Source organism: Petromyzon marinus, chromosome 85 (assembly GCF_048934315.1).
Source record: "Petromyzon marinus isolate PM22_M1 ecotype Great Lakes invasive population chromosome 85, UKy_Petmar_22M1.pri1.0, whole genome shotgun sequence".
Lineage (NCBI taxonomy): Eukaryota > Metazoa > Chordata > Hyperoartia > Petromyzontiformes > Petromyzontidae > Petromyzon > Petromyzon marinus.
This window is the reverse complement of record NC_133750.1, coordinates 5923122-5948186: the sequence shown is the minus strand read 5'-3', so window position 1 is coordinate 5948186 and position 25065 is coordinate 5923122. Positions and strand designations below refer to the sequence as shown.

The 25065-nt window shown below is 44.3% G+C and overlaps 2 protein-coding genes across 7 annotated transcripts in view; one reads left to right on the top strand and one right to left on the bottom strand.

The window, feature by feature from the left end:
* The window catches only part of LOC142907920 (uncharacterized), a 145547-nt gene that overhangs the window by 15767 nt on the left and 104715 nt on the right, over window positions 1-25065 (top strand). The window lies entirely within an intron of this gene.
* LOC142907922 (uncharacterized) lies at window positions 1745-10377 on the bottom strand. Of its 4 annotated transcripts, none has more exons than XM_076057918.1 (3): window positions 10248-10372; window positions 6011-6454; window positions 1745-4851 (listed from the first exon to the last, which is right to left on the bottom strand). In XM_076057918.1, exon 3 carries the CDS (start codon window positions 4821-4823, stop codon window positions 3492-3494), a length of 1332 nt encoding a protein of 443 aa, XP_075914033.1. In that variant the 5' UTR covers window positions 4824-4851; window positions 6011-6454; window positions 10248-10372; the 3' UTR covers window positions 1745-3491. The 4 variants fall into 4 exon arrangements, with proteins under 4 accessions (XP_075914033.1, XP_075914034.1, XP_075914031.1 ...); XM_076057919.1 differs by having other exon boundaries at window positions 6011-6032; XM_076057916.1 differs by lacking the exon at window positions 6011-6454 and having other exon boundaries at window positions 10248-10377.

Below are 25065 nucleotides of genomic sequence, written 5' to 3'. Positions count from 1 at the left end.
GAATCTTGACGTGGTACCCATCTTGGTCTTGCGACAGGAAAATGTGTTATTGTAAGGCATCGTATGCTCTGTTAGTGTCAGGATATCGTGCGATGGTTTTCTTGGTATGGAAGAACAATGTCTCTCTCACAATGTTCCTCACCCACCGTAAGAAAGCAAGGTCAACAATATTTGGGGCATTGAACCTCCCAGCGTGCTCCCCGCTTTGGTGGAAAGTATAGGTGTGGTACGGCAAATCTTTAATGGGTGATGTTCCACGAATGTAACAAAATGATAGATTAAATGCAATGGGCTGTAACTAAGAAAGTGCAACGTATTTAGCAGTATAACATATTAATCAGCATCGCAGAACTACGTATCAGTAAATAGCGTGACGTGCGCAATAGAAATAGAAATGCATTGAAGAAATAATCTGAAATAAGTGTACATTAAAGAGCAGCAGTACGCACAGGTGAGTTGAGAAGCAGGCTACAGTCTAGATTATAGACTGCCAGTACACCGACTCAATGACATAAGCATTGCTACAGTCGACATAAAAAGCTGGCTATACGGTCAGCAGCTGAAAAAGCAGGAGACAGTCGACATGAAAGGCTGCCAGTACACTGAGGTAAAAAAGCAGGCAACAGATTATAGACTGGCATACACTCAATGCCCAAAAGCCAAATTATCAGTGTAGATAATAGAGTGCCAGTGCACTGACGTTAATTAATGAGCATGCAGCAGGCAACAGCACAGACTGGCAGTACACCGTCGCAGCGTCATAAAAACACAGCTAAAAAAGAAAATATTTAGCAACCAAATAATGAAATATAAATTTTCTGCACACAAGCATTATTATTGTAATATTTGCCAGCTTATTTGTTTCATAATAGTAAACAATAAACCTGAGTTCTTCGCGAAAGATTGAATAAAACTGAACCTTACATTGCCGTGGTGAGGCCTAGTCCCGTGCAGAGCCTGCGGCCTCGCCAAGATTGCCCAGCCGGAGGAGGTGACACATTGCCAGGCTGGGGGCTGGGCCACTCTCTCCACCCGTGGTGCAATGATATCTTAAGCGCTCTAATATTATCTACGGACTTTAACCCAGTAACTGCACGCATTGGGGTGGGGGGGGACATAAGACTGTGAAGAATGAACCTCAGCGTTGTATTTTTAAGCATTTTTAACGCGAATGAAATTTTTAGCGACCGTGTGTGCGTTGGTAGGGGCACAATTGCCCTCTTTATCCCGCGGCGGGCAGCAAAACTAAATAAATAACGAAATGTCGCACAAAATCGCCAATTAAACTAATTTACAGGTGACGGAGGTGAAAAAGGAAGTGCTTGCCAACCGCGGGGCTTACGGTGTGGTACCTGGCAATTTTTTTTACTTAAACCCCGCCGTTAGAGAGACAAATCTCTCGCAAGCGCGTGAACAAACAGGCAGACGAAGAATGACATGTATATAAAACGCACTAATTTAACTGTGATGAACGCTGCACTTTGTCGTTTTCATGCAGGGGGCGCTGCAAACCTACTAGCCCCCTGCATGAACGACGGAGGCGCAGGGACAGACGCTCGATCACGTTGGAATCGATCTGCAGACGGCGGACTTCTGGCACGGCCAGCTCTGTGTCGCCTCATCTCGATCCCGAGATCCCAACCAGGTGAAAGACCGCATCGAACCGAATCCCCGGCAAGGCCATCTTCTTCACGACGAGAGAAAATTCACATGAAATGTCGTTTTCAATTAAGTCTTCCAGATGTAAAATTATGCAAGCTTTTAATTAATTCTAAAATTAATACAATTTTAAGTTTTTCATTTTAAAACTTCAAAACTGAGCACCGGGTGCTTGAGTGAATGCGTCGTTCGTGTGCAACTTTTTTGGTGACTTTCCTGGCCCAAGGCCGTAAATGGTTGTGAGGGGCTCCGCAGGCGGTCCGGCTTGCTTCAACCCTTGGTTGTCAACATCCAGACGTTAATCGGCAAGGACCATTTCTAGTTCAAGTTAGACAAAATCTACGTCAACACCTAATACAAAATTATAATCCGTGTTGTAGAGAATGTATCTCCTCTACGTGTATCTTTTAAGTGGTATGCCTTGTAATTGATGAATGCTCCGAGTGTGCTCCCTGTTTCAAAGACAATGAGTTGCTGCAGAGGCAGATGCTTCCTGCAAACACAAAAAATATTCTTTGACCTGTATCACAAGCACAACGGGTCTCACCTGAGTTATCTGTACAGCTTACTTCCAAAACACACACTTTATCCTAACATCACGTATTAAATGTTTGACCCTTATAGACAAAATGTTACATGTACGCACACAATCAGACAGTCAATTAACCAAATTTAATTACTGCACTGAAATATACTGCATCAGGTTACATCGCATTAACAAGTTATTTAAAATAATACGCACCGTCCGATTAACAGTGTATGTGTAGTGGGTTCTCACTCGACAGAGACGGCGAAGTGGAGGCAACACTTTATTGTAACTTAGCACAGGGCAACGTATACAATACTTGAAGGGGTAACGGCCCCTTCACCCGTACTATTCTGGAATATACCCCAGGCTATCTGCCTATCCACCAGTTCCTCCGCTAAGGGCTCTAAGGGAAGCTACCTGACCTGGCCCAGCCAAGGCTCAGGTCCCGACCACCAGCCACACAGACCCGGCCCTTAGAAGGACATCGACTCTGAGGCTCTGGGGTCACACCGCTGGCTTGCGCTGCCCGGCCCTGAGAAGGACAGCGGGTCAGAGGAGTTCCAGTGTCTATCTAGCCGGTCTTCATTCTTCAACTGGGTCTTCGGACTTGGGCTCGCGAACACTGCCCCCATCTCTCTGGCTCCCCATCTTTTATACCAATTCCCCACCGAGGGGCGGGGTTCTGAGGGATCACGGCACACCCCGCAGCCCCCACCCGTTGGGAGGGGCGCGGGGGATCCAAAGCCCACAGCCCCCTGCGGGTAAGCCAAGGGTGCTAGCTCTAACCGATGTGCGTTTGTCCTGTAACACCACTACATATGTACAACATACTATTGTGCCATTCAAAACGCACAGGTCATTGCATGTTGGTGTCACGGTCAAAACTGGGGTAATTCCAAACATCCAGAAACTGCACAACGGAGATGCCACGTCAATGATCGCCCCCTACTGACAGGCTCTTGTCCACATGCAGGCCGGTGCAGGGCCACCACCTTGTGCCACACAGGGGCAGCTGCTACTTGGGGATGCTCTTCGAGTGTTTGAAACGAGATACGATACAAAACTCCGAATTGCCGAGGCGATTAAGCAAGCACCATATAAATGCAATTATGATAACATAGCGAATGCTTGGGAGCTTATTGGCTCTCGCTCCTGGTTAGAGATCTACCCAACCCACAGGTCCACAAGAACTGGCCATTCTTACCCTGCAGGTTGAACCTAGGAATTGAGTGTTCAAGTTCACAATCTTGTCATTAAAGGCCTGTGACAAAGGTGCATCTATTGGAGCGACATCGTCTCAAGCTTACACATCTACCGGGTCTCCATTTGACTTTGTATTGTCTCGGAGGAAGTCCACCCACACCTCCACTTCCACAAACTGCTGGGAGTTGCCTCGCTCTGCCTCATAGTCAGAATTCTCCTCCTGCTTCACGTTGCCTCCATCGATGTGAAGGTCCGACTTTGGAGTCGAATCTTCATCTTCACATTTTACCCTCACTTCTTCGCTCTTCACCATCACTTCTTCACATTTCACCTTCACCTCTTCATATTTCACCTTGATACCTTTAAAAGTGTCCAAGCTGGGATTTTCTTCCATTTCTTGTTTGATGAGGGATGGGCTCATTGCGGCACTTTGACTTTCACAAGCTGATTTCAGACTCCACTCCTTGTGGATCTTCTGATGTTTGTGTGTTCTCTGGTGTCTTTGAAGATGTAGTGACCGTGCAAACGCCATCCCACACACACTGCACTTGAAGGGTTTCTCTCCCGTGTGTGTTGTCTGGTGTCTTTGAAGATGTGGTGACTGTGCAAACGCCTTCCCACACACACTGCACTTGAAGGGTTTCTCTCCCGTGTGTGTTGTCTGGTGTCTTTCAAGAGTAGATGACTGTGCAAATGCCTTCCCACACACACTGCACCTTAAGGGTTTCTCTCCTGTGTGTGTTCTCTGGTGTGCAACAAGAGTAGATGACTGTGCAAACGCCTTCCCACACACAATGCACATGAAGGGTTTCTCTCCCGTGTGTGTTGTCTGGTGTCTTTGAAGATGTGGTGACCGTGCAAACGCCTTCCCACACACACTGCACTTGAAGGGTTTCTCTCCCGTGTGTGTTCTCTGATGTGCTACAAGAGCATATGAACGTGCAAATGCCTTCCCACACACACTGCACCTAAAGGGTTTCTCTCCCGTGTGTGTTCTCTGGTGTCTTTCAAGAGTAGATGACTGTGCAAATGCCTTCCCACACACACTGCACTTGAAGGGTTTCTCTCCCGTGTGTGTTTTCTGGTGTGCCACAAGAACAGATGAATATGAAAATGCCTTCCCACACACACTGCACTTGAAGGGTTTCTCTGCCGTGTGTGTTCTCTGGTGTTCTACAAGAATAGATGAAAGTGCAAACGCCTTCCCACACACACTGCACTTGAAGGGTTTCTCTCCCGTGTGTGTTGTCTGGTGTTTTACAAGAGCAGATGATTGTGCAAACGTCTTCCTATACACACTGCACTTGGAGGGTTTCTCTTGTGTGTGAGTTCTCTGGTGCTGTGTAAAATGTTCAGGACGATCCGTGCTGTATCCACACCAGTCGCATTGTTGCCTTTTTGCACCGAGCCGCGCCGAGTGCCTTTGCTCCATCAGACCAATTCTGCAGACGAAGCGACAGCTGCAGAGAGAAAAAAAGAATATCCACACCATCTACACGTCAGTATCGATGCACAGAGGAATTAATATATACACAATAACACAAACACAAGATCCTGGTCCGGTTCAATACAGTACACAAAATCCGTGACCTGATCCCATCCGTGAAGGATGTCGTTCCTGACTTACAGTACCCCGGAGTTTGCAAATTGAGCTGCACCTGTGGTGACTGATATATCGGGGAGACGAAACCACATGTCTCTGACCGAATTCGCGAGCACAAATCAGATTTGAAACACGGCAGAACGAATTCTTCTGCCGTAGCTGATCACTGTTACAACGCTGTGGGTGATCACGATATAGTTTTATCCGATACCAAGGTTCTCTGCAAACCCACGGGTTTTTATCAGAGATTTGTCCACGAGGCAATTCAGATTTACAAACACAGACACAATTTCAACTGAGAGGATGGTTTCAAATTAAGCAATCATTGGAAAGATGTTCTAAATCAAACCAAACATTAAACTAATTTTCAATGGTACAGTATTTTTATACAAGTAGTGGTATCCCAAACTTTCACAGCAGCTTATTTCCCCTCACACCAACATTATGTAAACCCCCCCCCCCCCACCGTGCCGGTCCAGTACATCATGTTATGCTAATTCCTTTGTCAAGGCGTTTTTTTGTTTCCTCCCACACAGCTTAAAGGACGTGACCTGGGCTTGCTGTCTTCACTCCAACGCTATCCTCTGGACAGTCCAGTCCCTTCACCTGATGAAGGCCACTTGTGTTGTGGCCGAAACGTCGTGATTTTTTGTTATTTTATTTTTACCTACGTGACTTTACCGAATAGAACCAAAGAGTATGGATCCTTGCAGTCACGAAAGCTTCAAATCTAGAATAACACATGACTTACATGTCTACAGTGGTACCCCGGAGATCGAACTTAATTCGTTCCAGAAGGCCATTCGAACACCGATTTGTTCAAACACCGAATTAATTTCCCCATAAGAATGAATGTAAATGACATTAAGTGGTTCCAGACACGATAAATCTCTCATTATAAAGCATTTTTACACGAAGTTCACAGTAATTACATGCATAAAATCATACAAAAAAACGAAGAAACACAATAAATAAATTGCATAAATGAAATAAATGATCATTGAACTTCACTTTACCTGTAGTAAGGAGAGTTGATGGCTTGAGTGGAAGGCGGTGAGGAGAATGATAGGAGTTATTAGTAAGTGAGGAGTTGTTAGTAAGGAATTGTTAGTAAGTAAGGAGTTGTTAGTAAGGAGTTGTTATTAAGGAGTTGTTAGTAAGTAAGGACTTGTCCCTTGCTTTTTATTCAACGCGTGTAATCGGCATCGCGCTCGCTGATGGTTTTGAAAGGCTCCTCAAGAGGGTCCTTCTTCATGGTTTGAGTGATAGCTTTGCGGATTGTATAGTCGGAGTAACCATTAGCCTTAAGAGCTTGGTGTACGTGCTTGAGTTCACTGCCTATGTGTTCCTGGTCGGATATGCATTGGGCTCTATGATACAGAGTCTTGATGAGAGAATTCTTCTGTGATGGATGGTGGTGGGAATCCGGTTTCAGATAAGCATCCGTATGGGTAGCTTTCCTGTAGACAGAGTGAGGAGCCTTTCAAAACCATCACTTTACCCTACATTGCGGGGATCACAAAAAGGATCTCCAAAATCTTGAATAAACACAACATCCAGGTCCGTTTCAACACATTACATAAAATCCGTGATCTGGTTCCGTCTGGAAAAGATGTGATTCCGGACATACAATACCCTGGTGTCTACAAACTAAGTTGCCTCTGTGGTAGTAGTTACATTGGAGAAACCAAACGCCATGTCTCGGACCGCATTCGTGAACACAAAGCAGACCTTAAACACGGTAGGACCAACACCTCGGCCGTGGCAGATCATTGTTATAATTCAGTAGGCTCACATGCCATTGACTTTTCCAAGACAGAGGTTCTTTGTAAGCCATCTGGCTACCATGAGAGATTCGTTCATGAGGCTATCCACATATACAAGCACAGAGACAATTTCAACCGAGAAGATGGATTCTATCTTAGCAATCATTGGAAAGATTTGATAAACCATTTCAGGTCTTAATTGATTGTTCACGCTTATAGTGGCTTTCAGACAGCATACAAAAAAAATTCGTCTCCCCCCTCCTCTTTTCAGAATATAGATGGACTAGTCCTAAATAAACTGCCAAATCGCTGCACGTGGCGCTAACGTTTTTTTTATAAATAAATAAATGCACCGTTTAAAAATAAATTTATGCAAACCAACACACCTGAAGACGACCGTTTGTGTTATGGTCGAAACGTCGTGAGAATTTTTATTGTTTCATATATATTTTATTATTTTGTTGTTTCCCTTCAACGTGACTTTACCGAAAGAACTAAGAATATGAATTACTGCAGTCACGAAAGCTTTAAATCAAAATTTAACGTATCAACCTGTCAACTCGTCAACCGACGTCAGCTGAGTCCGAACCAACCACCGAAACGAGAATCAACTGATACGTATGATACACTGCCCCCCACTACACGACAAACCAGACGTCCGCTTGACGCAAAGAATCGATTCTGAACATTGGCCTACTCTTTCATCATTCATACCACTCAACACACACACGGGTCATTAACAAAATCCGAGAACCTCAAGTCATTAAACCATCCGTGACTGTGAGAGCCTCGCAACGACCGAGTGAACAATCCGTCGTTCATAAGAGTGTTCGTAATTTTCCTCGTTAATATTTTGTTGGGGCTGTATTTCTAATCGCAAAAGTTACCAACTGATCCATCAATACAGATTAATTCTTGGCACCTTCAACGGAGCGCCGCTCACGGAGGGGTGAATAGCGTGTGCAACCGGTTTCCCTGTCAGGGATCCGGACGCAATTAATTAAAAGATTGGTCCAAGATAAGAATCTCAAAGGAAATCATTGCGTGGATACGGTCACTTGGGAGTATTTGAGTCGTTCGTTTTTTTATTGCATAATCTTGCTGATATCCATGAACGAACATGACGAATCTATGAACGCATATTTGTGCCTTTAGGAATAATAATGGTTTGAGTGTATTTTCACATGAGCAGCGTAGCATAATAATCAATCGTCCTACTGGTTAATAACGTGACAAGAATATGCATTAAGGGTCGCGTATGATCAATGACCAAGTGCTGTGTTGTGTAACAATTCAAGTATACGAATTTGCATATGATAGAGTTAAGGGTTTGGTAGAATAGTATGCATGTTTTAATCTCTCTCTCAACAACCGATTAATTGCATTACGTGTCGGGAATTAACCACAGGTGCCGTTATCAAAGTGAAACAACGCAATCGTGATGGTTACCGTGTTAATGCTGTGTTGAAATTCCGAGATTGAGAGTTCTCATATTATCCAAAAATTAAAGTTTAGCTAGAAAATAAATTGATTAAAGCAGTAAGATTGTGTGTGATTTTTTTCCGTGATTCTGCATAATAATTGTTCTGCGATTGAGATCTGAACTCTGGGGAACCTATCATAAGCACACTTACACACATGATCAATAAACGTTTAAGCGAGAATAATCGTATCCTTATTGATAATACGGAGTTTAACAACGGAGCCGAGTTGACTCCCTCATTCACGCTCACAACACCTGCATAACTGCTTACGATTAATTGCATTGTTCCAATTGATAACCCAACCTTCGTCACCGAGGCTAGGCCCGATTATCATAACGACCTGCATTATAATAACCATACCCACTCGCATAATTATTCAGATTATCTCTCGAATTAGCGTAATTTATGCGCATAATTACACTAAATTATGTAATTTCATATAAATTATGCAATTTCCAAATTCCAATTAATTTTCATTATTTTCATCAATTTTTCATAACCTACATAGACAACAGCACTGTCCTTGAAATTGATTGGTCCACACCCGAGACAGCTTTTCTTAGAGCCTAGTCTCCACTGGTGTTGGACCAGAAAACGCCAAAAGGCGTTCAACTCAAAAACAGCGCACTATCAGAGTACTGAGGGCTCGGGGTGAGCATTTACATTATGAGACCTCCTTTGCCAGAAACAAGATATAGAAATAGGTTTTACCCTTTTAACTGGCACAAAAACTGACACCTTTATTCAAGGCATCATGTTTGCAATAACCACAACACAAGCAGTCAAAATGCAAACAAAAAAGACAACTCTGATAATAATATGCACTGTCCTTGAATTTGATTGGTCCACACCCAAGATGGCTTTTCTTAGAGCCCAGTCTCCACTGGTGTTGGACCAGAAGAGGCCAAAAGGCATACAACTCATAAACAGCGCACTATCAGAGTATTGAGGGCTCGGGGTGAGCATTTACATTATGAGACCTCCTTTGCCAGTAGCAAGATATAGGAATAGGTTTTTACCCTTTTATCTGGCACAAAAAACTGACACCTTTATACAAGGGGATCATGTTTGCAATAACCACAACACAAGCAGTCAAAATGCAAACAAAAAGAGACAACTCTAATAATAATATTGGCACTGTCCTTGAATTTGATTGGTCCACACCAGAGACGGCTTTTCTTAGAGAGTAATTCCTGCGGTCACGAAAGCTTCGAATCAAGTCATTATCAGAGTTGTCTCTTTTTGTTTGCGTTTTTGACTGCTTGTGTTATGGTTATTGCAAACATGATCCCCTTGTATAAAGGTGTCAGTTTTTGTGCCAGTTAAAAGGGTAAACACCTATTACTATTGCTAAATTTAGCAAGAGAATTGAAGCAAACGCGATCAGGCGAGGGCAGGAGGCAAGGCCCCGCGTTGTAAAATTCCAACCTGGACATCGCTTCCATGCTCGCTGCTACTCAGTTGACATCCCTACGAGAGAGAGCGAGGCTCTACCTCGGTAAACAACAACCACCACCACCACAACCACCACCACCACAACCACCACCACCACCACAACCACCACCACAACCACCACCACAACCACCACCACCACCACAACCACCACCACAACCACAACCACACCCACCACCACAACCACCACCACCACCACAACCACCACCACCACAACCACACCCACCACCACAACCACCACCACCACAACCACCACCACAACCACCACCACCACCACAACCACCACCACCACCACCACAACCACCACCACCACCACAACCACCACCACCACCACAACCACCACCACCACAACCACAACCACCACCACAACCACCACCACCACCACCACAACCACCACCACCACAACCACCACCACAACCACAACCACCACCACAACCACCACAACCACCACCACCACCACAACCACCACCACAACCACAACCACCACCACCACAACCACCACCACAACCACCACCACCACCACAACCACCACCACTATGAGAATTTCTCACCTCGGATTTCAGTGCACGCGCAGAGCGGCAGCTTCCTGTTACCTCGCGACGTCACGCGATAGCAGGTGACATGACGTCACTTGCGTGGTACAATACACTCCCCTCCCACAAAGAGAGGATCTAAAATTAAATAAATTATGCTAATGAGCTCGGCCAATACGTGGAGGGGTGGGGAGTGGGTGCCGATCCCGTCGCAAAAAACTCGCGACGTCTTTCACGAACACATTATGTTAATGAGCCGCCAGTCACCGGGCGTGGCTTTGCCCAAATAAGGATTGGCACTGGAACAGTTATCGGCAGCGGCCGAGCGGAGGTGACGTCACGCTCAAGAGCGCCGCTGTCGGTTGTGGGTGACATGACGTCACTAGCGAGGCACACCTGTCCCCTAGCGTTCGACGCCGTTGAGGTCACGCTGAGCGGTGACGTCAGAGAGCGGGGTCAGAGTTCAAGTTTGTTGACAGAAGGGGAGCGGCAGTGACGTGGTAAGCGCTGCGCTCCGCACCCGACCAGCCGAGTTCCATTCCCGCTCGTGGCCAACACCGCCAGTGACGATTTTCTGAACCGGTCCTGAGCCTCCCCTACGTCGACTCGGCCTCAAACGAGTACCCGGTGCGGTGTGTAAACATCGCCACTAGGGAGACAAAGGCGGCCGGGCGTGGTGTTGGCCACCCACCCCCTCGTGTGCCGTCCCACCCTTAATAGGTGCTCGCTAACACCACTTGCCTTACAGTCTGTTAAGGCTATACAGGGCATCTTCGTCTTTATGTTAGGTGCTCACTAACAGCACTTGCCATGACGTTCTGTGCAGGCTATACGGGGGATCTTTGTCTTTGTGTTGGGAGCAAGTTTGAGTGGCGTGTAGCCGTGGGAGCTGAACGGGCGCGTGCTGCTACTGACAGTCGTTGACTACGGTGGGACAGACGCTGATAGACACACACAGACAAGACAGGCGGACAGACACAGACAAGAGGAACACAGAGAGAGAGACGACAAAGACAGAGAGACAGGCAGAGAGAGACAGGCGAACAGAGACAGACGGACAGAGAGATACTCTTTGGTTCTATTGGGTAAAGTCACGTAGGTAAAAAATAAAATAACAAAAATCACGACGTTTCGGCCACAACACAAGCGGCCTTCATCAGGTGAAGGGACGAGACTGTCTGGAGGACAGCGCTGGAGTGAAAAAAGCCACGCTCAGATCACGACCTTTAAGCTGTGTGAGAAGAAACAAAGCGCCTTGACAAAGGAATTAGCATAGAATTTAGCATTGAAATGGCTGAGTGATTAGCTTGTGACTGGTCACAGAAATGGCTATGTTAAAGCATACACATCTGCAAAGGCACCCCTTGACAAAGGAATTAGCATAGAATTTAGCATTGAAATAGCTAAGTTAAAGTATACACATCCGCAGAGGCACCCCTTGACAAAGGAATTAGCATAGAATTTAGCATTGAATAGCTGAGTGATTAGCTTGTAACTGGTCACAGAAATAGCTATGTTAAAGTCAGAGCATATACATTCACCGAGGCACCTAGTACAAATCAAACAGGATAATTTAGCGAAACACAACCACGCTCAAATTATATCGTGATCACCCACAGCGTTGTAACAGTGATGATCAGCCACGGCAGAAGAATTCGTTTTGCCGTGTTTCAAATCTGATTTGTGCTCGCGAATTCGGTCAGAGACATGTCACTTTGTCTCCCCGATATAGCAATCACTGCAGGTACAACTCAATTTGTAAACCCCGGGGTACTGTAAGTCAGGAATGACATCCTTCACGGATGGGATCAGATCATGAATTTTGTGTACTGTATTGAACGGGGACCTGGATCTTGTGTTTGTTTAGAATTTTGGAAATCTTTTTAGTAACGCCTGCTATATATGGTAGTGTGATGGTTTTGACCGGAGTATCAAGTGGTTGTTTCTGTATGGAGGGAGAAATAGCTTGGCAGATGGTACGGTCAGAGTAACCATTCCTTTTGAGGGCCAGGTGTACATGTTTTAATTCACTGGTCAGGTGGTGTTGGTCCGAAATGCAATGAGCCCTATGGTATAAAGTTTTGATGAGAGAATTATTTTGGGCTGGGTGGTGGTGGGAATCAGGCTTCAAGTAGGAATCTGTGTGGGTGGGTTTCCTGTAGACAATGCCCCAATGAGCCATCAGGTCTCCTCTCAAACAGAACATCTAAGAATGATAGCTTGCCATCTTTCTCCACTTCCATGGTGAATTTGATGGCGGGATGTCTGGAATTGATGTGGTGTAGGAAAAGGTTCAGAGCTGGGAGGCCATGTGGCCAAATGACGAAAGTGTCATCCACATATCTCTTCCATAGGGAAGGTCTGAGGGTGGAAGTCTGGATGGCGTCTGATTCAAATTTCTCCATGAAAATATTGGCTATCACTGGTGACAAGGCGGATCCCATGGGGGTACCCTCATTTTGTTTGTAGGAGCCATTCCAAGTAAAGTAGGTATTGTTGAGGCAGTGCCTAACCAGTGCAGGTGTGTTGGGATCTAGTCCATGTTGGACCAAATTTTCAATTATATCAATGGTATCAGGTACTGGGACCTTGGTGAACAAAGAGACCACATCGAAGCTAACATGGATATCGTCAGGGGACAGTACAACGTCTTTGACCATAGAGACCAATTGGGCTGAGTTAAGTACTGCTAAGGCGGTCTTGCCAGTGAAAGGCAGCAAGGTATCTGACAGAAAACGGGCTAGTCTATAGGTAGGGGAGTTGATCGTGGATACGATGGGTCGAAGTGGGGTGCCTTCTTTATGAATCTTGGGAAGACCATAGAATCTAGGGGGTCTTGCAGCAGAAGGTTTTAGGGAGGGACGTTTAGTTGGGTCGATTAGGGAGGTCGAACTTGTGATGATCTTGTTGGTTTTTATCGCTAGGCTATTAGTAGGGTCATTTTTTATTTTTGAGTAACTTCCATCGTTGAGTAGATTCTGGATTTTGTTGTATGAATCTTTATCCATAATAACAGTAGTGTTGCCTTTATCGGCTGAGAGGATGACTATATCACTTCTGTTTTTTAAATTCGCGAGTTCAGAGCGTTCATTTTTGCTGATGTTACTAATGGGTTTCTTAGCATTCTTAAGAATAGTGGCTATTTCAGCTCTCGCAACGTCTGCTTGGATGTGTCCTACGCCTTTGAGGGCTACATCGACCTGAGAGATGATATCATCTACTGGTATGTGTTTTGGGGTGACAGCAAAATTTAGTCCCCTAGCTAGTACTGTTTTCAGATTGTCCGAAATCGGGGTGCTACTCTGATTAATGACGATTTTGTTAACATCTAGTTTTGTTATATGTGGAACTGGGTTCTTCTTTGATAGGTGGTTGAATTTAGAAATCAGGTTAGCTTTACATTTGACTGACAGTGACTCGGCCGAAGAAGCAGTCATGTTGTCTACGTGATTCCAATCAGGTGACATTTTTTGTGTTAACATTAAATAAGCTTGTAGGAGAGTCCTGTCTAAAGTATCGAGTTCAAATTGGAGTAGCCTTATCCTCTCTGAGATTAAAGACAGGCTGGCCTTAAGCAGAATCTGTTTAGAATTCGGAGAAGATACAGGCAGAAGTGAGTGTGAAAGCGATGGGTATTACCTTGTGATCGCGGCATCTTTTGTGGGAAGGTCAGCGTCTCGATGAGCTGTGACTTCTTGTCCCGTTGTCTGTTAAAAGCTCTAACAGATAGGTAAAAGCCCTCCCCATAGAGGTTATCAATTCTAGATTAAAAGCTTTGGTGACTGCAAGGATCCATACTCTTTGGTTCTATTGGGTAAAGTCACGTAGGTAAAAAGTAAAATAACAAAAAAAATCACGACGTTTTGGCCACAACACAAGCGGCCTTCATCAGGTGAAGGGACGAGACTGTCTGGAGGACAGCGCTGGAGTGAAAAAGCCACGCTCACATCACGACCTTTAAGCTGTGTGAGAAGAAACAAAGTGCCTTGACAAAGGAATTAGCATATAATTTAGCATTGAAATGGCTGAGTGATTAGCTTGTGACTGGTCACAGAAATGGCTATGTTAAAGCATACACATCCGCAAAGGAACCCCTTGACAAAGGAATTAGCATAGAATTTAGCATTGAAATAGCTAAGTTAAAGTATACACATCCGCAGAGGCACCCCTTGACAACGGAATTAGCATAGAATTTAGCATTAAAATAGCTGAGTGATTAGCTTGTAACTGGTCACAGAAATAGCTATGTTAAAGTCAGAGCATATACATTCACCGAAGCACCTAGTACAAATCAAACAGGAGAATTTAGCGAAACACAACCACGCTCAGACCGCGGACCTTTAAGCTGTGTGCGAGCAAACAAGGTGTCCTGACAAATAAATTAGCATAAAAATTAGCATTTGATTGGCCGATTTTAGAAAAGAGGTGGTGTACGTGCCGGTGGACTTGCCATTTGGCGCGGGGGGGAGGGGGAGTTTACCTTTTCACACCATCAATAGGTAAACTCCCCCTCCCCCCCCCCGCGCCAAACGGCAAGTCCACCGGCACGTACACCACCTCTTTTCTAAAATCGGCCAATCAAATGCTAATTTTCTTAGATGTTCTGTTTGAGAGGAGACCTGATGGCTCATTGGGGCATTCTGTCTACAGGAAACCCACCCACACAGATTCCTACTTGAAACCTAATTCCCACCACCACCCAGCCCAAAAGAATTCTCTCATCAAAACTTTATACCATAGGGCTCATTGCATTTCGGACCAACACCACCTGACCAGTGAATTAAAACATGTACACCTGGCCCTCAAAAGGAATGGTTACTCTGACCGTACCATCCGCCAAGCTGTTTCTCCCTCCATACAGAAACAACCACTTGATACTCCGGTCAAAACCATCACACTACCATATATAGCAGGCGTTACTAAAAAGATTTCCAAAATTCTAAACAAACACAAGATCCAGGGCCGGTTCAATACAGTACACAAAATTCGTGATCTGATCCCATCCGTGAAGGATGTCATTCCTTACTTACAGTACCCCGGGGTTTACAAATTGAGTTATACCTGCGGTGATTGCTATATCGGGGAGACAAAGCGACATGTCTCTGACCGAATTCGCGACCACAAATCAGATTTGAAACGGCAAAACGAATTCTTCTGCCGTGGCTGATCACTGTTACAACGCTGTGGGTGATCACGATATAATTTTCTCCAATACCAAGGTTCTTTGCAAACCCACGGGTTTTTACCAGAGATTTGTTCACGAGGCATTTCACCGGCATGTACACCACCTCTTTTCTAAAATCGGCCAATCAAATGCTAATTTTTATGCTAATTTTATGCTAATTTCTTTGTCAGGACACCTTGTTTGCTCGCACACAGCTTAAAGGTCCGCGGTCTGAGCGTGGTTGTGTTTCGCTAAATTCTCCTGTTTGATTTGTACTAGGTGCCTCGGTGAATGTATATGCTCTGACTTTAACATAGCTATTTCTGTGACCAGTTACAAGCTAATGACTCAGCTATTTAAATGCTAAATTCTATGCTAATTCCTTTGTCAAGGGGTGCCTCTGCGGATGTGTATACTTTAACTTAGCTATTTCAATGCTAAATTCTATGCTAATTCCTTTGTCAAGGGGTGCCTTTGCGGATGTGTATGCTTTAACATAGCCATTTCTGTGACCAGTCACAAGCTAATCACCCAGCCATTTCAATGCTAAATTCTATGCTAATTCCTTTGTCAAGGCGCTTTGTTTCTTCTCACACAGCTTAAAGGTCGTGATCTGAGCGTGGCTTTTTTCACTCCAGCACTGTCCTCCAGACAGTCTCGTCCCTTCACCTGATGAAGGCCGCTTGTGTTGTGGCCGAAACGTCGTGATTTATTTTGTTATTTTATTTTTTACCTACGTGACTTTACCCAATAGAACCAAAGAGTATGGATCCTTGCAGTGACGAAAGCTTTAAATCTAGAATTGATAACCTCTATGGGGAGGGCTTTCACCTATCTGTTAGAGCTTTTAACAGACAACAGGACAAGAAGTCACAGCTCATCGAGACGCTGACCTTCCTCAAAAGATGCCGCGATCACAAGGTAATACCCATCGCTTTCACACTCACTTCTGCTGCTGTATCTTCTCCGAATTCTAAACAGATTCTGCTTAAGGCCAGCCTATCTATAATCTCAGAGAGGATAAGGCTACTCCGATTTGAACTCGATACTTTAGACAGGACTCTCCTACAAGCTCATTTAATGTTAACACAAAAAATGTCACCTTCTGATTGGAATCACGTAGACAACATGACTGCTTCTTCTGCTGAGTCACTGTCAGTCAAATGTAAAGCTAACCTGATTTCTAAATTCAACCACCTATCAAAGAAGAACCCAGTTCCACATATAACAAAACTAGATGTTAACAAAATCGTCATTAATCAGAGTAGCACCCCGATTTCGGACAATCTGAAAACAGTACTGGCTAGGGGACTAAATTTAGCCGTCACCCCAAAACACATACCAGTAGATGATATCATCTCTCAGGTCGATGTAGCCCTCAAAGGCATAGGACACATCCAAGCAGACGTTGCGAGAGCTGAAATAGCCACTATTCTTAAGAATGCTAAGAAACCTATTAGTAACATCAGCAAAAATGAACACTCTGAACTCGCGAATTTAAAAAAACAGAAGTGATATAGTCATCCTCTCAGCCGATAAAGGCAACGCTACTGTTATTATGGATAAAGATTCATACAACAACAAAATCCAGAATCTGCTCAACGATGGAAGTTACTCAAAAATTAAAAAAATGACCCTACTAATAGCCTAGCGATAAAAACCAACAAGATCATCACAAGTTCGACCTCCCTAATCGACCCAACTAAACGTCCCTCCCTATAACCTTCTGCTGCAAGACTCCCTAGATTCTATGGTCTTCCCAAGATTCATAAAGAAGGCACCCCACTTCGACCCATCGTATCCACGATCAACTCCCCTACCTATAGACTAGCCCGTTTTCTGTCAGATACCTTGCTGCCTTTCACTGGCAAGACCGCCTCAGCAGTACTTAACTCAGCCCAATTGGTCTCTATGGTCAAAGACGTTGTACTGTCCCCTGACGATATCCTTGTCAGCTTCGATGTGGTCTCTTTGTTCACCAAGGCCCCAGTACCTGATACCATTAATATAATTGAAAATTTGGTCCAACATGGACTAGATCCCAACACACCTGCACTGGTTAGGCACTGCCTCAACAATACCTACTTTACTTGGAATGGCTCCTTCTACAAACAAAATGAGGGTACCCCCATGGGATCCCCCTTGTCACCAGTGATAGCCAATATTTTCATGGAGAAATTTGAATCAGATGCCATCCAGACTTCCACCCTCAGACCTTCCCTGTGGAAGAGATATGTGGATGACACTTTCGTCATTTGGCCACATGGCCTCTCAGCTCTGAACCTTTTCCTACACCACATCAATTCCAGACATCCCACCATCAAATTCACCATGGAAGTGGAGAAAGATGGCAAGCTACCATTCTTAGATGTTCTGTTTGAGAGGAGACCTGATGGCTCATTGGGGCATTCTGTCTACAGGAAACCCACCCACACAGATACCTACTTGAAACCTGATTCCCACCACCACCCAGCCCAAAAGAATTATCTCATCAAAACTTTATACCATAGGGCTCATTGAATTTCAGACCAACACCACCTGACCAGTGAATTAAAACATGTACACCTGGCCCTCAAAAGGAATGGTTACTCTAACCGTACCATCCGCCAAGCTGTTTCTCCCTCCATACAGAAACAACCACTTGATACTCCGGTCAAAACCATCACACTACCATATATAGCAGGCGTTACTAAAAAGATTTCCAAAATTCTAAACAAACACAAGATCCAGGTCCGGTTCAATACAGTACACAAAATTCGTGATCTGATCCCATCCGTGAAGGATGTCATTCCTGACTTACAGTACCCCGGGGTTTACAAATTGAGTTGTACCTGCGGTGATTGCTATATCGGGGAGACAAAGCGACATGTCTCTGACCGAATTCGCGAGCACAAATCAGATTTGAAACACGGCAAAACGAATTCTTCTGCCGTGGCTGATCACTGTTACAACGCCGTGGGTGATCACGATATAATTTTCTCCGATACCAAGGTTCTTTGCAAACCCACGGGTTTTTATCAGAGATTTGTTCACGAGGCAATTCAGATCTACAAACACAGACACAATTTCAACCGAGAAGATGGTTTCAAATTAAGCAACCATTGGAAAGATGTTCTAAATCGAACTAAACATTAAACTAATTTCAATGGTACAGTATATTTTTCAAGTAGTGGTACCCCAAACTTTCGCAGCTCTTATAAATTCCCTTTTCACACCATCAATAGGTAAACTCCCCCTCCTCCCCCCCCCCGCGCCAAACGGCAAGTCCACCGGCACGTACACCACCTCTTTTCCAAAATCGGCCAATCAAATGCTAATTTTTATGCTAATTTATTTGTCAGGACACCTTGTTTGCTCGCACACAGGGTTGTGTTTCGCTAAATTCTCCTGTTTGATTTGTACTAGGTGCCTCGGTGAATGTATATGCTCTGACTTTAACATAGCTATTTCTGTGACCAGTTACAAGCTAATGACTCAGCTATTTCAATGCTAAATTCTATGCTAATTCCTTTGTCAAGGGGTGCCTCTGCGGATGTGTATACTTTAACTTAGCTATTTCAATGCTAAATTCTATGCTAATTCCTTTGTCAAGGCGCTTTGTTTCTTCTCACACAGCTTAAAGGTCGTGATCTGAGCGTGGCTTTTTTCACTCCAGCGCTGTCCTCCAGACAGTCTCGTCCCTTCACCTGATGAAGGCCGCTTGTGTTGTGGCCGAAACGTCGTGATTTATTTTGTTATTTTATTTTTTACCTACGTGACTTTACCCAATAGAACCAAAGAGTATGGATCCTTGCAGTGTCGAAAGCTTTAAATCTAGAATTGATAACCTCTATGGGGAGGGCTTTCACCTATCTGTTAGAGCTTTTAACAGACAACGGGACAAGAAGTCACAGCTCATCGAGACGCTGACCTTCCTCAAAAGATGCCGCGATCACAAGGTAATACCCATCGCTTTCACACTCACTTCTGCTGCTGTATCTTCTCCGAATTCTAAACAGATTCTGCTTAAGGCCAGCCTATCTATAATCTCAGAGAGGATAAGGCTACTCCGATTTGAACTCGATACTTTAGACAGGACTCTCCTACAAGCTCATTTAATGTTAACACAAAAAATGTCACCTTCTGATTGGAATCACGTAGACAACATGACTGCTTCTTCTGCTGAGTCACTGTCAGTCAAATGTAAAGCTAACCTGATTTCTAAATTCAACCACCTATCAAAGAAGAACCCAGTTCCACATATAACAAAACTAGATGTTAACAAAATCGTCATTAATCAGAGTAGCACCCCGATTTCGGACAATCTGAAAACAGTACTGGCTAGGGGACTAAATTTAGCTGTCACCCCAAAACACATACCAGTAGATGATATCATCTCTCAGGTCGATGTAGCCCTCAAAGGCATAGGACACATCCAAGCAGACGTTGCGAGAGCTGAAATAGCCACTATTCTTAAGAATGCTAAGAAACCTATTAGTAACATCAGCAAAAATGAACACTCTGAACTCGCGAATTTAAAAAACAGAAGTGATATAGTCATCCTCTCAGCCGATAAAGGCAACGCTACTGTTATTATGGATAAAGATTCATACAACAACAAAATCCAGAATCTGCTCAACGATGGAAGTTACTCAAAAATTAAAAAAATGACCCTACTAATAGCCTAGCGATAAAAACCAACAAGATCATCACAAGTTCGACCTCCCTAATCGACCCAACTAAACGTCCCTCCCTATAACCTGCTGCAAGACTCCCTAGATTCTATGGTCTTCCCAAGATTCATAAAGAAGGCACCCCACTTCGACCCATCGTATCCACGATCAACTCCCCTACCTATAGACTAGCCCGTTTTCTGTTAGATACCTTGCTGCCTTTCACTGGCAAGACTGCCTCAGCAGTACTTAACTCAGCCCAATTGGTCTCTATGGTCAAAGACGTTGTACTGTCCCCTGACGATATCCTTGTCAGCTTCGATGTGGTCTCTTTGTTCACCAAGGCCCCAGTACCTGATAGCATTAATATAATCGAAAATTTGGTCCAACATGGACTAGATCCCAACACACCTGCACTGGTTAGGCACTGCCTCAACAATACCTACTTTACTTGGAATGGCTCCTTCTACAAACACAATGAGGGTACCCCCATGGGATCCCCCTTGTCACCAGTGATAGCCAATATTTTCATGGAGAAATTTGAATCAGACGCCATCCAGACTTCCACCCTCAGACCTTCCCTGTGGAAGAGATATGTGGATGACACTTTCGTCATTTGGCCACATGGCCTCCCAGCTCTGAACCTTTTCCTACACCACATCAATTCCAGACATCCCGCCATCAAATTCACCATGGAAGTGGAGAAAGATGGCAAGCTACCATTCTTAGATGTTCTGTTTGAGAGGAGACCTGATGGCTCATTGGGGCATTCTGTCTACAGGAAACCCACCCACACAGATTCCTACTTGAAACCTGATTCCCACCACCACCCAGCCCAAAAGAATTCTCTCATCAAAACTTTATACCATAGGGCTCATTGAATTTCAGACCAACACCACCTGACCAGTGAATTAAAACATGTACACCTGGCCCTCAAAAGGAATGGTTACTCTGACCGTACCATCCGCCAAGCTGTTTCTCCCTCCATACAGAAACAACCACTTGATACTCCGGTCAAAACCATCACACTACCATATATAGCAGGCGTTACTAAAAAGATTTCCAAAATTCTAAACAAACACAAGATCCAGGTCCGGTTCAATACAGTACACAAAATTCGTGATCTGATCCCATCCGTGAAGGATGTCATTCCTGACTTACAGTACCCCGGGGTTTACAAATTGAGTTGTACCTGCGGTGATTGCTATATCGGGGAGACAAAGCGACATGTCTCTGACCGAATTCGCGAGCACAAATCAGATTTGAAACACGGCAAAACGAATTCTTCTGCCGTGGCTGATCACTGTTACAACGCCGTGGGTGATCACGATATAATTTTCTCCGATACCAAGGTTCTTTGCAAACCCACGGGTTTTTATCAGAGATTTGTTCACGAGGCAATTCAGATCTACAAACACAGACACAATTTCAACCGAGAAGATGGTTTCAAATTAAGCAACCATTGGAAAGATGTTCTAAATCGAACTAAACATTAAACTAATTTCAATGGTACAGTATATTTTTCAAGTAGTGGTACCCCAAACTTTCGCAGCTCTTATAAATTCCCTTTTCACACCATCAATAGGTAAACTCCCCCTCCTCCCCCCCCCCGCGCCAAACGGCAAGTCCACCGGCACGTACACCACCTCTTTTCCAAAATCGGCCAATCAAATGCTAATTTTTATGCTAATTTATTTGTCAGGACACCTTGTTTGCTCGCACACAGGGTCGTGTTTCGCTAAATTCTCCTGTTTGATTTGTACTAGGTGCCTCGGTGAATGTATATGCTCTGACTTTAACATAGCTATTTCTGTGACCAGTTACAAGCTAATGACTCAGCTATTTCAATGCTAAATTCTATGCTAATTCCTTTGTCAAGGGGTGCCTCTGCGGATGTGTATACTTTAACTTAGCTATTTCAATGCTAAATTCTATGCTAATTCCTTTGTCAAGGGGTGCCTTTGCGGATGTGTATGCTTTAACATAGCCATTTCTGTGACCAGTCACAAGCTAATCACCCAGCCATTTCAATGCTAAATTCTATGCTAATTCCTTTGTCAAGGCGCTTTGTTTCTTCTCACACAGCTTAAAGGTCGTGATCTGAGCGTGGCTTTTTTCACTCCAGCGCTGTCCTCCAGACAGTCTCGTCCCTTCACCTGATGAAGGCCGCTTGTGTTGTGGCCGAAACGTCGTGATTTATTTTGTTATTTTATTTTTTAACTACGTGACTTTACCCAATAGAACCAAAGAGTATGGATCCTTGCAGTGACGAAAGCTTTAAATCTAGAATTGATAACCTCTATGGGGAGGGCTTTCACCTATCTGTTAGAGCTTTTAACAGACAACGGGACAAGAAGTCACAGCTCATCGAGACGCTGACCTTCCTCAAAAGATGCCGCGATCACAAGGTAATACCCATCGCTTTCACACTCACTTCTGCTGCTGTATCTTCTCCGAATTCTAAACAGATTCTGCTTAAGGCCAGCCTATCTATAATCTCAGAGAGGATAAGGCTACTCCGATTTGAACTCGATACTTTAGACAGGACTCTCCTACAAGCTCATTTAATGTTAACACAAAAAATGTCACCTTCTGATTGGAATCACGTAGACAACATGACTGCTTCTTCTGCTGAGTCACTGTCAGTCAAATGTAAAGCTAACCTGATTTCTAAATTCAACCACCTATCAAAGAAGAACCCAGTTCCACATATAACAAAACTAGATGTTAACAAAATCGTCATTAATCAGAGTAGCACCCTGATTTCGGACAATCTGAAAACAGTACTGGCTAGGGGACTAAATTTAGCTGTCACCCCAAAACACATACCAGTAGATGATATCATCTCTCAGGTCGATGTAGCCCTCAAAGGCATAGGACACATCCAAGCAGACGTTGCGAGAGCTGAAATAGCCACTATTCTTAAGAATGCTAAGAAACCTATTAGTAACATCAGCAAAAATGAACACTCTGAACTCGCGAATTTAAAAAACAGAAGTGATATAGTCATCCTCTCAGCCGATAAAGGCAACGCTACTGTTATTATGGATAAAGATTCATACAACAACAAAATCCAGAATCTGCTCAACGATGGAAGTTACTCAAAAATTAAAAAAATGACCCTACTAATAGCCTAGCGATAAAAACCAACAAGATCATCACAAGTTCGACCTCCCTAATCGACCCAACTAAACGTCCCTCCCTATAACCTGCTGCAAGACTCCCTAGATTCTATGGTCTTCCCAAGATTCATAAAGAAGGCACCCCACTTCGACCCATCGTATCCACGATCAACTCCCCTACCTATAGACTAGCCCGTTTTCTGTTAGATACCTTGCTGCCTTTCACTGGCAAGACTGCCTCAGCAGTACTTAACTCAGCCCAATTGGTCTCTATGGTCAAAGACGTTGTACTGTCCCCTGACGATATCCTTGTCAGCTTCGATGTGGTCTCTTTGTTCACCAAGGCCCCAGTACCTGATAGCATTAATATAATCGAAAATTTGGTCCAACATGGACTAGATCCCAACACACCTGCACTGGTTAGGCACTGCCTCAACAATACCTACTTTACTTGGAATGGCTCCTTCTACAAACAAAATGAGGGTACCCCCATGGGATCCCCCTTGTCACCAGTGATAGCCAATATTTTCATGGAGAAATTTGAATCAGACGCCATCCAGACTTCCACCCTCAGACCTTCCCTGTGGAAGAGATATGTGGATGACACTTTCGTCATTTGGCCACATGGCCTCCCAGCTCTGAACCTTTTCCTACACCACATCAATTCCAGACATCCTGCCATCAAATTCACCATGGAAGTGGAGAAAGATGGCAAGCTACCATTCTTAGATGTTCTGTTTGAGAGGAGACCTGATGGCTCATTGGGGCATTCTGTCTACAGGAAACCCACCCACACAGATTCCTACTTGAAACCTGATTCCCACCACCACCCAGCCCAAAAGAATTCTCTCATCAAAACTTTATACCATAGGGCTCATTGAATTTCAGACCAACACCACCTGACCAGTGAATTAAAACATGTACACCTGGCCCTCAAAAGGAATGGTTACTCTGACCGTACCATCCGCCAAGCTGTTTCTCCCTCCATACAGAAACAACCACTTGATACTCCGGTCAAAACCATCACACTACCATATATAGCAGGCGTTACTAAAAAGATTTCCAAAATTCTAAACAAACACAAGATCCAGGTCCGGTTCAATACAGTACACAAAATTCGTGATCTGATCCCATCCGTGAAGGATGTCATTCCTGACTTACAGTACCCCGGGGTTTACAAATTGAGTTGTACCTGCGGTGATTGCTATATCGGGGAGACAAAGCGACATGTCTCTGACCGAATTCGCGAGCACAAATCAGATTTGAAACACGGCAAAACGAATTCTTCTGCCGTGGCTGATCACTGTTACAACGCCGTGGGTGATCACGATATAATTTTCTCCGATACCAAGGTTCTTTGCAAACCCACGGGTTTTTATCAGAGATTTGTTCACGAGGCAATTCAGATCTACAAACACAGACACAATTTCAACCGAGAAGATGGTTTCAAATTAAGCAACCATTGGAAAGATGTTCTAAATCGAACTAAACATTAAACTAATTTCAATGGTACAGTATATTTTTCAAGTAGTGGTACCCCAAACTTTCGCAGCTCTTATAAATTCCCTTTTCACACCATCAATAGGTAAACTCCCCCTCCTCCCCCCCCCCGCGCCAAACGGCAAGTCCACCGGCACGTACACCACCTCTTTTCCAAAATCGGCCAATCAAATGCTAATTTTTATGCTAATTTATTTGTCAGGACACCTTGTTTGCTCGCACACAGGGTTGTGTTTCGCTAAATTCTCCTGTTTGATTTGTACTAGGTGCCTCGGTGAATGTATATGCTCTGACTTTAACATAGCTATTTCTGTGACCAGTTACAAGCTAATGACTCAGCTATTTCAATGCTAAATTCTATGCTAATTCCTTTGTCAAGGGGTGCCTCTGCGGATGTG